General features: G+C 40.6%; 1 protein-coding gene across 2 annotated transcripts in view; it reads right to left on the bottom strand.

Moving 5' to 3' along the window:
• Positions 1 to 984: 984 nt before the first annotated feature.
• LOC132830010 (glucocorticoid modulatory element-binding protein 1-like) overlaps positions 985 to 15,805 on the bottom strand; it is a 42,774-nt gene continuing 27,953 nt past the window's right edge. For both annotated transcript variants that reach the window (XM_060847470.1, XM_060847471.1), the window contains exons 7-9: positions 7,204 to 7,341; positions 4,382 to 4,504; positions 985 to 2,754 (exon numbers count right to left, since the gene is read on the bottom strand). In XM_060847470.1, coding sequence (XP_060703453.1) covers positions 2,033 to 2,754; positions 4,382 to 4,504; positions 7,204 to 7,341 — 983 coding nt within the window. In that variant the 3' untranslated portion in view covers positions 985 to 2,032. The remainder of the gene's footprint in view (positions 2,755 to 4,381; positions 4,505 to 7,203; positions 7,342 to 15,805) is intronic.

Below are 15,805 nucleotides of genomic sequence, written 5' to 3'. Positions count from 1 at the left end.
GATGGGTACATGAATAGCAAATGTCTAGAGGAATGTGGGCTAATGCTGCCAAATGGGATCAAAGAGTCTGTTTCCATACTATATCTGGGACTCTAAATATCTTTCACTTCCCAAACTCATTACCTTTATTTGGGAGATTTATAAACCATTTATGGAAAGCAAACTTTTTCTGCCAGGGCCTATTTGCTTCCTCTAATTTTGACGTTTTGCACATCAAATTCGTTTATTCATTCCTAGGAGCCAAACACTAGATGCTAAGCTATGGGATTCCTTCACTAAACTTGCAGACTTTCCAGTTCTTCCTCCTCTCAAATATAAAGATGCAAATACATATAACATCTTGCATAACTATAGCATGTCACACACCACATTAGAGCCAAAGAAGTATTTTTGAAGTGTAATTTAGAAGACTTCTAATTTATATTCAAAACTTTGAATAAACTTCAGTCAGCTGTCTTTCTTTGGCTTTGTCATTACCTGATCAGGTTGTGAAAAGCCTGGTGTTCTACTCCATTAAAGGCACTATATAAATGTATTTTATTACCACAAGGAAATAGGCTGAGACAAGTCAAACTCTGTGTTGATGAAAAGTAATTGACTTTAAATGTTCATGGTTTCTCTGCACAGAGGTGGAGAGTGTTTCCAGCATTTTGTTTCTTTCATCCTTTTTCTATGTGAACTCAAAGTAACTCTCACAAGTTAGCGTGATCTCAAAGAACTGTTCAGGCTTGAATACACTTTCCAGCTAGGAGCAGCACACAGCAAAGCCACAATGCTCTGCACCACCTCCAAGTTCAGAGGCATCCCAGTTACAGCAATCCTTGTTGTAGCCTTATCTAAGGGCCTTTTATCAGAATCTGAAATCTTTTTCACCAATGTTAAATTAGGTTTTGTTATCCATCTACCAAGAGTGCAGGGTGAAAGAGAAATTTTAAAAGTAGTTCCAGACATGACACAAAAATAAAAGAATTTGAATATTTTCAATTATCTTCCGTCACATGCATTTAATTGTTATACAGGAATGCTATGCATTTTTGTTGGTTTAGTAAAAAAATGTACATAGTGTGGATTCATAATAAGAAGCAAATGAAAACATTACAGCTCACATTAAGAAACTTTTGAAAACATCATTGGAAAGGAGACACTGAAGCTGCCCTTACACAAATGAGGCTTGTTCAAATTTTGGCAAGGATATACAAGGGTTACATAAGAGTGAAAATAAAAGCACACAGCAAGGTTTGGCAGCATCTGAAAAGAGAAGACAGGTAAATGCTTTACAAGTGATTTTTTTAAAAAGTTATAAGATGCAGAATTGTGTTTTGATTTTTCAGATGCTGACATATTTTGCTGTGCACTTCCAGCAATTTTGTACTTTTACTTCAGACTTACAGCAGCTGCAGTTGTTTTTTGCTAATCTATTGGTGTAGTGATTGCCTCTCAGAACTGTTTCCAAGTACCCAATGCAGCTTTGTTATGAACACAGTTGATTTTGTCACCACCAACCATGCTTTTATGCTTTTGCTTTGTTTCACACTACAAGAATACCCCCATCTCTCCCAGGGATTGAAATCAAAATTGAATGTTATCATCAGCCTCAGGTTAATTAAAACTGAATCAATCCACCCAGTGTTGGCTAATACATGGTGACTAACTGGAAGGATGTGGGTCAGGTATTTAACTTTTATTTACATACATCAGTGAACCTGAGCTTGCATCCTCTTTACAACTTATTCTGGGCAGGAAAGGGCGACAGACAATGTGAGATTGCCAAGGTCAAGATGCTAACATGCTACCCAAACATTTTTTGGCTGTTAGCAGCTTGCAAAACAAGGCAAACTGGAGTAAATTCTGATCCAAGGTTGGGGGTCCAGCTGAACAGGCGGAACACAGCGTACAGAATGCATTATAATATTGCATTCCTTCTTTAAAAAAATCCTCAGGGTGAAATTCATATCTTTTACACATAACTATGTTTTGGTAACAGTACATTCAGATACAGCCAAGCAAATACTTCAATAACTCAAGTTTATAATTAATTTTTCTCATTTCGCTCATTCTGCTGTTCCTCCTGGGTCACAACTTCGATGGCTTGTATTTGGGTTTCGTTGTCCGTGTCCGGCACCTTGTCATCACACTCTGCTTCGGCTGTACCATCTGGGTCCGAGTCCATCTCTGGCCCAGGGTGAATCTCAATCACAGTTTGTGATTCTGCCGTTGAATGGTCAACACTGTGACTCTGAACGACAGATACAAGACCAGAGTCCACGGTGACCAGTTCTACGGGGCCCATGTTCATGCCTGCCATGGTCGTGATGGTGTTGCTATCTTGGATGGCAGCTGTGCTCAGTAGGGCAAGGCTGGAGGCAGGATGAATGGTGACTGTGTCAGAGGCAGTCGTCTTGGCTGCAGTGACCACGCCAGCATACCTGGTGAAGAGCTGGGACCCACCTGACAACGTGTGTACGGTGACAGGACTGGACTGTTGGCCAATGGCCACAGGCATGGTTGTGACATTGGCGACAGAGAAGTTTGTTCCTATTGGAGTGATAGCAATAGGTGAAATGACGGTGAACTGGGGTGTTTGGACAGGTGTGGTTGGAGTGAGAATAGTGGCGGAGGCAGGTCGCTGCAGTCGGGGGCGCTTGTTGGGTTTGGGAGTAGCAATCGGCATCAGCACTACATTTTGCAGAGTTTGGTTTTTCAGTTTCTGCTCCTTGGCTCGTCTCCTCTGCTCTTCCAGCTGACGTTCTAGTTCTGTTGTTGGAAAGTGGAGAAAATTAGAGAGGGGCAAGAAAATGAAAGGGCAAGCTACTTAATTTCTAACATTAACAATGATAACTTCATATGTTTGCGTTACACTCCTCAGTACATGTAGAATTATAAGGAATGAAAAGTAATCAATATTAAAGATTACATGACATGTACATGCATGGCTCTTTAAGGGAAGACAATGAAAAGTTACGAGCATTGCAGAATAAAAATAAACTCCCTCATCAGTGCAATCATTTACAAATTTAAAAATGAATGGTATTGATTTCTACCAGACAACTCTTGCTCCTCTATCCACAACTTCAGCATCCATTCTCTTTTGCTGTCTCTTAATCTCCTCCAAGATCTCTGGGTTCTCATAGTTCTGGCTCTTTACAACACCAACAGCTGCCTAGGCCTCAAGTGCTAGAATACCCTCCATAAGTCTGCCCGCTTCGACCACACACACTCCGTTTAGATGATCCTTAAAATCTACCTCTTTTCAAGTTTTTGGTTACTTGTCCTGATATTTTATCCAGCGGAGTGCCAAATTTGGCTTGTAATCATACCTGTGAAGCGGGCTGAGATGGTTTATTGCACAAATTAAAGTGAATATATAGAACTTTTTGTTGCACTATGAAGGTGCTCCATTGACAGTTAGTGAAATGTCAGGGAATTTACAGAGTCCAAAACATTAACAAATTGGTACCCATTATAATCCTAACAGAAGGTACAAACCAGATATACAACTAGAAAATTACAGCAGACCTTGAATTTCATAACATGATTTGAGTTTGAGAATGAGGTAGAAATTTTTATTAACAATAGACATCGATGTAAAATTCCAGGCAAAGTACATAACAAAAATAAAAAAAATGACAACCAAATCCACTATGTAGCTACCTTAACAATAGATGCTGGATTTTATAGGCCATCAAGACCATTGAGATAAAGGACTCAGAAGTTGCCTTACAAAGAGAATTGAATGGAGGGCACCCAGATTCCACATTCTTTATATAGGGTTTCCAACAGCAGCAAACAAGACAAGGTCATCTGAAGGCAACAGGCTTCTATCAGTAACAGGAATGCAACTTTTAAGAAAAGCTTAATACCCCCGTGCACCTCAATAATAGGCAAAAGTTGCATTGTCCCAGAGGACCATAGGCTGCACTCTCATTAGACTGTGATGTTAGTGATGAGTTCAGATTGAGAGTCACTATGCCTCAGGTGAGGGGCAGCATTAAGGTGAGGCCTTCAGGGCAACTTCAGCCAACACAAGAAATGAATTGGCATTGATGGTGTCACTCCATCATAATTCAGCCAACTGAACCGCTACCTGCAAGAATAGGAATGCCTATTATGATTTAAACAAGAGCCTGAGATCAATTTTGAATTGGCAGTATATATCACTATCTGGATTAAATGGATATCTGAATTGTCGGAGGGGCTGAATAATGAACAGGTACTTTCCTGGAGTGATAGCCATCTCACCTTAATCCTCAAAGACATCGGGCAGATCTCACAACTGGGCTGGCAAATGCCTAACAAAAAATATACCTGCTTCTTTGGCCCTGGAGCCAGTGTTCTGGGTGACCTGTCATCTTCACATGGAGAAGGGGTTGAGACAACTTACCCGCAAGGTCACTATGAATTTGTTCTTGGCTTTGATCAGTCTGACTCTTCCTTTTGTCCAAAACCTTCTTCACAGTCTCCAGCAGGCCAAAAGTATGAGCCATATTGTTCAGGACAGCAGCATCTGAAAGGAAAACACAGACATTTGCAATATCTCCAATCCAGAATAGGCATTACTGATCGCATACCCATCAGCCCGCTTGTCCAACTAAGCATCCTGAAATCACAAACCATTGCTGGGTTAACTGTGCAACCATCCAGTACCTCTCAACAGTGTTCATTAATGGGCAAATAAAGACTTTGTTAACAGGCTAATTTATGGTGGAGGGTATCACAAGGAAGGCTGATATTCTCACCAATAATTCAGGCAGTGATGATAATGATCAAGAATTGAATTCCCACATTAATAATGTCACAACTACAGCTCTATCAATAATTAACATACTGTAGAATCATTATTCTTTTTGATGTGGATGTTGCGAGCAAAGTCAGCATTGGCTTGCTCATCCTAAATTATGTCCTGAACTGAATGGCTTGTTGGGTCATTTCAAGAACAGTTCATTGTTGTGGATCTGGAGACAGGCGCTGGACATGCAAGAATAGCAGATTTCCTTTCCTAAAGAACATTAATGAATCAGATGACCTTTTACAACTGATAGCAGCTTTGTGGCACCAATATTGAGAAGTTTAACTCCAGACTTTTTTTTCCCCAAGAAAACATGAACTGATGTTTTAATTTCCACCCACGGTCACAGTAGGATGTGACATTAGCCGAGTCTCTGGATTATTATCCTACTGACAAGCATTACACCACAATCTTCACGTTCAAATTTATAGATCAGCTATGATCTCATTAAACTGTGAAACACATTTGAAGGGCTAAATAGCCCACTCCTGTTCCTCCATTGATACGCTTAGATCATTTAATAAATTCTAGGTTATTTAGGTTCTAAAAAATCACGAATGAGAATGCCCTGTGCAAACTTCCAGGAACTCAAAAACAAACTGAGAAAACAAGATCTTCACACTTGTCAATTAGCCTGCGTTGCCTGATCATTGGGGGCAGTGTGGGCAACTCTCAAGGGCACTAGATAGTTCATCCGCAGCAGCCTGAAGAATACTGCAGTAAAGTGGGTAATGGTGGTGGTGGAAAGAAATAGAAATTAATCTGATAACAAAAGTAACTGACATGCAAAAGCATTTGTATGTGAAAACTTCATCAAGATTATGAGGAAACTTGCCACAAAGTCTAAGGAGGGATTTAGGGAGATGACCAAAGGTTTGGTCATAAAGTCAGAGTTTATAGAGATATACAGCATGGAAAGAGACCCTTTGGTCTAACTCATCCATGCTGACCAGATATCCTAACCTAACCTAGTCCCATATCCCTCTAAACCCTTCCTATTCATATACGCATCCGGATGCCTTTTAAAATGTTGCAATTGTACCAGCCTCCACCACTTCCTCTGGCAGCCCATTCCACACATGCACCACCCTATGCATGAAAAAGTTGTCCCTTAGGTTCCTTTCAATTCTTTCCGTTCTCACCCTTAACCTACGCCCTCTAGTTCTGGACACCCCCACCCAAGGGAAAAGACCTTGTCTATTTACTCTATCCATGCCCCTCATGATTTTATAAACCTCTAAGGTCACCCCTTAGCCTCCGACGCTCCAGGGAAAACAGACCCAGCCTATTCAGCTTCTCCCAAAAGCTCAAATCCTTGTAAATCTTTTCAGAACCCTTTCATGTTTCATAACATCCTTCCGATAGGAGAGAGACCAGAACTGCAAACAATATTCCCAAAGTGGCCTAACCAATGTCCTGTGCAGCCACAACTTGACCATCTAACTCCTATACTTGATGCTCTGTCCAATAAAGGAAAGCATTCCAAACACCTTCACTATCCTATCTACCTGCGACTCCACTTTCAAGGAGCTATGAACCTGCACTCCAAGGTCTCTTTGTTCAGCAACAGTTCCCAGGACCTTATCATTAAAGGTGTATAAGCCCTGCCATGATTTGTCTTTGCAAAATACAACACCTTGCATTTATCTAAATTAAACTCCATCTGCCACTCCTCAGCCCATTAGTCCATCTGATCAAAATCCAATTGTACTCAGGAGGTAACCTTCTTCGCTGTCCACTATACCTACAATTTGGTGTCATCTGCAAACTTACTAACTAAAACTCATACGTCCACATCCAAATCATTTATGTCAAAGCAGTTGATCTAGCATCGATCCTTGTGGCACACCGTTGGTCACAGGCCTCCAGTCAAAGATATGCATTTCAAAGATGATCTGAAAGAAAAACATTGCTAGAGACAGAGGATGTTTGAGAGAAAATTTGAGAGATAGCACAGAGACAAATGAAGATAAAGCCATGGGTGGTGAAGGAAAGGTGGAGAAGTAGTAAAGGAGTTTTATAAGAGAACACTCTAATATTTAGGGAACAGAAGGAATTTGATATGGGCGTAGAAAGTTAGGAATGGGACAAGGAATCCACAAAGACATTAAAGATAAGGGTACAGGTTGAAATTTGAGTCCAGGAAGGCCAATGAGAATGGTTGGTAAGCTGGATTTGTTCAGTAGGATATGGACAGTAGGTCCTTGGTGAAACAGAGGTGTTTCAAAAGTGGAGGTGGAGAGTCCAGAGTAGACAGCATTACAGTAGGGGCATCACAACATAAACCTCTCAGACTCTTGAATTTGCAAGATTTTCAAGTGAACAGTCACCAGACAGAGAGCAGATAATCAACTTCATGGAAACATTTGACAGCCAATACCCAAATACAAAATACAGCCAGATGTTCCTTTACCTACCTGTGATTTGCAATGGAGTCTGACACATCCTCTGCTGAACACCTGCCAGCATCTCCATCAGCTCCTTCTGAATGTTAGTAACAACTTCTCCCAGCAGACCCACATCCGCTATTCCTTTCCAGAAGGCCAGGGTGTCTTCTGCAACAAGAAATAAAACCTCTTTAGAAGCCAGGTATTCCATCAACTCCAGAATGTAGATTTAGAGAGTATGTTAGAAATCAAAACCGACAGTATTTATGAAATAAGAATTCAAACTTCATTTCCTACATTACAAGCTTTCATAAACCTTACAGGGAAACATCAAAATTAACCTGAAATGTTTTGAAGCAGTAACAGACTGGGTTGATAAATATGTGGACCCAGGGCTCTCTGACAAACTACACCAAACATGACAGCAGGAGTTTAAGTCTGCTGACTGCAGCCTATGTAATGTTAGAAAATTAAATTGGACTCTCTCCCTGGACATTAATGTAACGTTAAAGGGTTAAACTGTACTCTATTTTTTCTTCCTGAAGCTGAACATTCTGGAAGTGGGTGGAGGTGACAGTCATTCAGGAAAGTGGATGACTCACACTTCATTTCACTAGATTCCCTACAGCGTGGAAACAGATCCTTTGGCCCAAAATGTCCATGCCGACCCTCCGAAGAGTAACCCACCCAGACCCATTCCCCTATATTTATCCCTGACTAATACACTTAACCTATACATCCCTGAACATAATGGGCAATTTAGCAAGGCCAATTCACTTGACCTGCACATCTTTGGACTGGGAGGAAACCCTCGCATACATGGGGAAAGATGTGCAAACTCCGCACAGTAGTCACCTGAGGCTGGAATCGAACCCAGGTACTAGCACTGTGAGGCAGCAGTGCTAACCACTGAGCCACCGTGCCAGTGGTTGTTACTACTCTCCTGCTATATCAAATTAAATTCTTATTTAGCCCCTTCCATTCAGAAATGCTTTCATAGCCACATCCAGCCAATAAAATTCATTTGCGTGATCATCCTCCGATACTGAAGCATATCACACCTACATTGTCTTGGGGAATCAGTGCATCAGGAAGTCATTTGCATAGCGTTTTTCCGGGATTAGGGCACTTACATTATCTCAGAGGATGACCTCATCTGACCATTGTACTTGGGTTAATGTAGTTATGAGGGGAGTAGCCAGAGTATCTGTAAGCATTAGCAAATGACCTGCAGAAACGGGGATGTGTTTTCTTTGTTCAGGGCCTCTTTTGACTCGACTTCGCACGCCTGTGAGGAGGGTCAAAGGAGGTCACCTAGCTTGTACAGGCTTTAATAAACTTTAACTGTTTGTAGAAGTTGGTGTTGCAAATTACATCCTGTGTCTGAAACCTCAGGAAGAGAACGTAACACCTGAACAGAGATCAAGGCAAGCAGTCAGCCAGTGTGAAAAACAGTGTTTAAGCATTATCTTGGTAAGAAATGGCCAGTGGGTTGATTTCTGTAATGGATCAGACTTCATTGATCAAGGATTGGCAGCACAGATACTCTGGGATAAAGCTAGAATACGGGACAGTGCGCACCCAGAAGAGAAGGAGGCAGTTTCGATTTGTTATGTGTACACGGAAAATATAGCTTGAAATGGAAAGAGAGGTGATGAGACATGCTAATTTTAAGCCTCCAGTCTCGCGGCAAGATGAAAAAAAAATCCGAGATTTTAAAAGAAGAAAATTAGAAAACTGAGGAACAAAACCAAGTCCAAGTCCAAGTGGTTCATTTGACAGTTTTCAAAACCAGTCTGAAAAGGCTAGATAGCAAAGGAAAGGGTTCATAATGATACAGGGACAGAAAAAGGCCAAAATGATGGAGGCAAAGTGTAAGGATTTACGGTCAACTAGTAAGGTCCTTCATCAAGCTCAAACTGAAAATAGGGGCCAAACTGCAGACAAATGCCAGGAGACATCTGCTTTCAAGTCTAATTTAGCCAATGAGGTTTTGTCCGCACTCTCTGACAGAGGACAGTACTGTGACGAAAAAGACACGGATTGGGGATATTTAGAGAATGAACTGGCCCGACATGCTCAGTAAGATGTGGTGCACCCTGGTGTCCCATGCCACAGAGGAGGTAGAAAGGTATGCAAGAGATTCAACCCCTCAGACATCATCCACAAGGTGCGGATGATTCGGTAGATGGTCAGGTCTTGGACGAAAGAAGTTGAGGACAAGAAAAACGGCAGAGAAAAATGGAATGAGTAAAAATGAAATACGGGAAGAATTATCGGCAAAAAAAGAGGGACACCCTCACCTGACTTTGGGATTGCAGCCACAGCCAGAAGTGTTTTAACTGCAGAGGTGCAGAACGTTTTGCTCATGGTTGGCCATCTCCATACAGGTAGCTGTCCCATTGCCTCTCGAAGGCTCCTTGACATTGATGAACCAAGCAGAACCAAAGGGTCAAAGTCCCCACATGTGACAGTGTCAGGCCTCAAACCAATGGGACTGTGTGGGAAGACTTCCCTGTACACACTTGGCAGTGTGGAGGAACAGAGGGATCTGGGTGTGCAAGTACATAGATCACTCAAAGTTGCCACCCAAGTGGATAAGGTTGTTAAGAAAGCATATGGCTTTCATTAATAGGGGGATCGAGTTTAAGAGCCATGAGGTTTTGCTACAGCTCTTCAAGTCCCTGGTGAGACCACACTTGGAATATTGTGTCCAGTTCTGGTCGTCCTAGTACAGGAAAGATACAGAGGCTATGGAGAGGGTGCAAAGAAGGTTTACCAGGATGCTGCCTGGACTGGAGGGCTTATCTTATGAAGAGAGGTTGAATAAGCTTGGACTTTTCTCTCTGGAGAGAAGGAGGAAGAGAGGAGACCTGATCAAGGTATACAAAATAATGAGTGGCATAGATAGAGTCAATAGCCAGAGACTTTTCCCCAGGGCAGGATTGACTGGTACGAGGAGTCATAGTTTGAAGATATGAGGAGTAAGGTATAAAGGAGATGTCAGAGGTAGGCTCTTTACGCAGAGAGTTGTGAATGCATGGAATGCGATGCCAGCTGTGCTGGTGGAAGCAGAGACATTGCACATTTAAGTGACTGCTGGACATGCACATGGATAGCAGTGAGTTGAGGGGTGTGTAGTTAAGTTACTGTATTTTACATTATGATTAAACCTTGGCACAAGATCGTGGGCCAAAGGGCCTGTTCTGTGCTGTACTTTTCTATGTTCTATGAAGGCTGGCTCATCAAGTTTTTAAATGGACAGGTGGTTTTCACACTACCATAAAATTGAATATTAATTGGCATTCATAAAATCACCAAGCAGATGGCAGGGATGGAAGCCAAGCCTAGTGACACACAGACAGGGCAACGAGTGATGTTTTAACATCTCCAACCTAGGACTTGCCAGACTCCAGGGAGTGCAGGTCCCACTTAGTGATAGCAAAAGCCAAACCCTCAGTACACCAAACTTTGAGATACAGGGATTGTATCATGTTAACCAACTAAAGTCCAGAGGGGTACAGAATAACTGCCACCAATACCATATCTCAGGATGTGAGAAGCTTGTTCAAGCTGTGGCTCTGACTGCGCCTAAACAGGTCAAGAAACTTAGCCACATATCTTCAGAAGGGAGACCTCCGAAGAAAAAGAAAAAAAGAGTAGATGAGAAACAAACTCTGCCTGAGTGGGAAAGGGAGACAGGAGTGGGCTTAGAAAAATAGCAGAGAAATTTGTTCAATTAGAAACACAGGTGTGTTAACTGAAGAGGAGAAACTGCTGTGAAATTATCTTTGTTGCAAAATTTGCACAATTGGGAAAACGATTTGCCTGGATTGCAGCGTTGGCTGTCATGAATGGCATATGGAACAGGGTGGTACAAATACAAGGGACAAGAGTGAATGATTGAAGTCCAACCACAAGCACACATCATGGTGTGGTGAATGCAATGGCTATGTGGTGCTGATGACAGCAAACTAAGACAGGACCTTTACAGGAAAGGATTTTCTGTAACAGTAAATATGACTACGGTGTGTCACAATGATGGGGAAAGCATGATGACTGATCTAATTATCAGGCTACACAGGGTAACACCTGATAACCATGCGTGACCCTTGTAGGCCGAGGGGAGGCTAAAAATAGATTACTATGTGAGGATGATTTAAAAATACCCACAGGTACTCCACATATACCCCCACTAACTGAAGAATATATACAATGCCCTGTGGAACAGGAAGACTGATTGGCAGAACAGTAATGAAGTAAAGTGTTGTATGAGAATGCACATCATGAACTGGTACCGGTTATACTGGATCTCACTGGGAACCAGGTCCCTCAATGGTGTCCAGATGCTTTGCTGAATATATGTAGATATTTAGGGGAGGTTAAAGAGACCCAGAGAGAAAGGAAGTGTAGAAAATTCATCAGGGATACAGTTAGCACACTTTGGTTTTGCAGGCAAATCTAGCAGCCAATTTGTGCACAGCAAGATCTGACATACATGTGCAATGAATGACATTAACATGGTGGTCACACCTGAGGGGAAAATGCTGGACAGGATACTAGGAGAGTGTTCTGCTCTTGTCTATTTACTGCCATGGGATCCAATGAATTTTCCTTAACAAGTAAAATGGGGCTTCAATTTAATGTTGCTTTCAAAATCACCTCTTGGTATCCTCATTCAGTATGCACTGAAATCGTAAGCTTTAATCAGGCTTTCATGAGAGTGGAACTTGAACCCAATGCTCTCTGACATCAACTCATCTAAGCATATACAAATCAGACAAAACCTCTGCTTGTTACAGGATAGACAGTACATTACGCTATTGATTTGAGAAGGTCAGCACCTAGCAGTACCAGACCAACTGCGTGTACGTTCCCTTCCATTCCAGTAGTTCTCTATGTAAATATTTCTTACGTAAGTCCAACAGCAAACGTGGCTGGATTATTCTTTTAAAAAAAGCATCACAGTTTAATTTGACCTCAAGGGCTTTTTAACCGAAATGGCGAGTTTCCTGCTCCTTGGATGCTGCCTGACGTGCTGTGCTTTTCCAACTCCACTCTAATCTATACTCTGATTTCCAGCACTTGCAGTACCCAGTTCTGCTCATTTCTACCCTTATAGGTGCACTTAGCAGTGGGAAGAAGAAGAAAAGGGGAAACTTGCAAAACATTAAATATAAAAAGCTTAGTGGTCTTTAAAGTGTAAAATACTTTTGCACATTGTTCAAAGGCTTATTACAATATTAAAATATTACATAAATAAAAGCAAAATAATGTGTATGCTGGAAACTTAGAGTAAGAGGAGAAATTGCTAAGGAACTCAGCAAGTCCCATGGCAAAAATAGAAAGAGTTATTACTTCAAGTCCAGTCAGACTATTTTTCAGAGTTCTGAAGTAGCACTGCACTCAAATTTTTAAATTCTCCTTCCATAGATGCTGTCTGACTTGCTAAGAAAATTACATGTTATGTATACACAAATATCACTGCAGCAAAACACTCTTAAAACATTTTTTGATTCAGAACTACAATCATTTAAACTGCAGTTCTGTTAACAATTCAACTCAGTTACCAAAGCATGTCTTCAGACTTATTGGTTTTAATCCAACTTGGTTCCGCCTTCACTGAATAATGAATTATACGTTCAGCACAAAACAAATTCTTCCTTTGAAGATAATGAATTTCAACTTAACACAGAATATCACTCTTACACAGGGAAACTTTTAAAATAAAATTCCTGTTTTCAATCACCAGTATGTCCACTGATCTGTGCAATTCCATAATTTTGGTAGACTGGTGAACTTCATAAATTATTAGTGAAATTCAGAAATACGTTCATCACAAATCCACATGGCTGGTAACATCCTTTAACTTTCCAGTAACAGGCCAAGATGATTTTATCACTCCTGAAGGTGAACTACAGCTGAGATGAGCAGAATCTGAATGCAAGAATTCCTCACCTACATGACTCAGTAGTAGTGTATTTAATTTGTGTGGTACAGTGAAGCAACAACATCTGACAGACCGACCAAAAAATGCAGAAGCAGAACTGGTCATTTGGTCAAGTCTGCTCCACCATTCAAAGACCTCACGGCCTATTGTGCCTCAACTCCACTTTGATTGCTTTCCTACGGAGCCCCCTGTTCCCTTACTGATAGAAAATTTCCATCCACCTTGAGCAGTTTTAACAACCCAACTGTGATGGGTCTCTGGGGTAAAGAACTCCACAGGTTTACAACTCTCAAGAAATTGTTTCTTATCTGGCTTTAATGGGCATTCCTGCACTCAGATTATGCCACCTGACTCTTCCATAATGGGAACATCTCACATCTACCTGCCAAGCCCCTCTAAGACTCATTCAAAGAAGTCACGTCGTATTCTACTAAATTCAAATGAGGTTCAACCGACTCAATCTTTCCTTGTAAGAAAATCTCCATTCCAGGGATCAAACTTGTGAAGCTTCTCTGGAATGCCTCCACTGCCAGGATATCATTCTTTAGATAACTCAAGCAATCACAGAGATGCTATGGCCCTTATGTCAATACAGGATCTTCAAGCATGTATTTCCTAGTGCCAATTATCTGTCCAAATAATCATCCAAAACCCTCCAAACTGTCCCAATCAAACTTCCAGACAGTGCACTCCATACTGTAACTATTCGCAGTATGAAGATGATTTTGCTCTCGTCACATTTATTCCCTTTGCAAAACATTTTAAATCTGTGTCTATTAATTCTCTACCACTTTAATAGCAGGAATTGTTCCTCCCCATCATCCATGCATGATTTTTAAAACCTCTTTCAAATTTCCTCATAGCCATTTTCCCAACTCATTTAATCTTTTTGCATAATGGAAATGTTGCATCCCTGGAACCACTCTTGCAAAATGCTTCTGTACTGTCTCTAATGTGTTCATATACTTCCCCCAAAAGGTACATAATTCTCCAGTCCCTATTAATAAAACCAAGGTGAACAAAATTGTTCACAGTATTCTAGGTGTGGCTGATTTAGTTTTATCAAGGTTTTCCTATCTTTATACATCATTGCTATTAATAATGGTCAATACTCCATTTGCCTCCTTTAGTTCCCAGAGAAGTTGGATGCTCTTTTTCATGCACAAGGAATCCCAAATTTGCTGTGTCAGAGTTTTCTATAGTTTAGCTCCATTTAAGGAATATTTGGTCCATCTCTTAAAGGAGATAGATGGATTTTTCATTAGAAATGGGTTAAAGCATTATGGAGCATGGGTAGGAAATTGGAGTTGACGCAAAGATGAGATCTGTCATGACTGCATTAAATAGTGGAGCACACTCAAAGCCTGAATTGACTTCTGCTCTTACTTTGCATGAATTATGCTTTCTGACAAAATCCATGACTTCACATTCTCCCATTTACATTCCATCTGCAAAGTTCCTGTCTATATCCCTCTGTAAGCTGTCATCATTGCCACTTGACTTTCCTCTTATTTTAGTGTTGTCACATACATTCAAGGCTGAGGTAGACTGATTTGCAATCAATAAGGGAATTAGGCGTGATGGATGCACTTGGATACTGTATATCCACTCTCCTCATTCAATTCGTTAACATATATTGTAAATAATTGTAGCCCAGCACGGATTACTGTGGCCCTTGACATTCTGAAAATGTTCCCCGTATCCCAATTTTGTGTCTTCTAATAGATAGCCAATTCCTTATCCATGCTAATATACTACCTTCAACAATATGGGCTCTTCTATTATTAAGTGATAATTTCTAAAAAACATTCAATATTTAATAAGTTTGTCAGGCATGATTTGCCCTTCATTGAGTCATGTTGACTTTGTTTGATTACTTTATAGATTTCTAAGAGTTTTCTTACATTCTTTAGAACAGACTAACACTTTCCCAATGACAAATGTTTGACTAGCTGGGCCTATTTTTAGCAGTTTATTGTCGGTTCCTCTTTCCTTCTTGAAAGGTGTTACTTTAGCAGTTTTCCAGTCCTCTGGGAATTTGAGAACCCAAGCATATGCAGATTAGTATCAGTGCATCCACTACCTCCATAGCCATTTACTTCCTTTATTATCCTCAAACATAACTAACTAGGTCTCGACGACACATCAGCCTTTTGCACCTTTCATTTCTCGAGTATTATTTCTCTAGTGATAATTATTGTATTTACTTCCTCTTCCCCTTTTGCCTTTTGTTAATATTTTTGGAAAACTGTGTCTTGTCCTGTGAAAACTGATGTGACTATTTATTCAACTCCTTTGCCATTTATTAGTTCCATTCTCCAATTTACCCTCAAACTTTATTCTCTTTTTAAAAAAAAAAGTAGAGGAAGAGTCATGCTTTGTTTATTTTTAAATCTTTCCCAAACCTCTGACTTGCCAGTAATCTTAACCACATTTAATGCTAATTTTTTTACAATTTAATTCTAAACTTTCTTGGTTAACCATGGTTGGTTTATACTCTTCCAAGAATTGTTGTTCTTCATTGGGACATATAAACAGGAAAAGCTGTTAAATATTTTATTGTACTGAATTTTAATTTTAAAGAACAAAGTATTTGCATAATTACATAGGCTACAGGCAGCTGCATGCCAGCTTGAAGTCCCAACATTCTGACAGAGGTTTCTGTTTAACTGGAGCTCAGAA

The sequence above is a fragment of the Hemiscyllium ocellatum genome, chromosome 30 (genome assembly GCF_020745735.1).
Source record: "Hemiscyllium ocellatum isolate sHemOce1 chromosome 30, sHemOce1.pat.X.cur, whole genome shotgun sequence".
NCBI classification, from domain to species: Eukaryota; Metazoa; Chordata; class Chondrichthyes; order Orectolobiformes; family Hemiscylliidae; genus Hemiscyllium; species Hemiscyllium ocellatum.
Note: the sequence above shows the minus strand (reverse complement) of the source record. Positions and strands in the feature narration are given on the sequence as shown.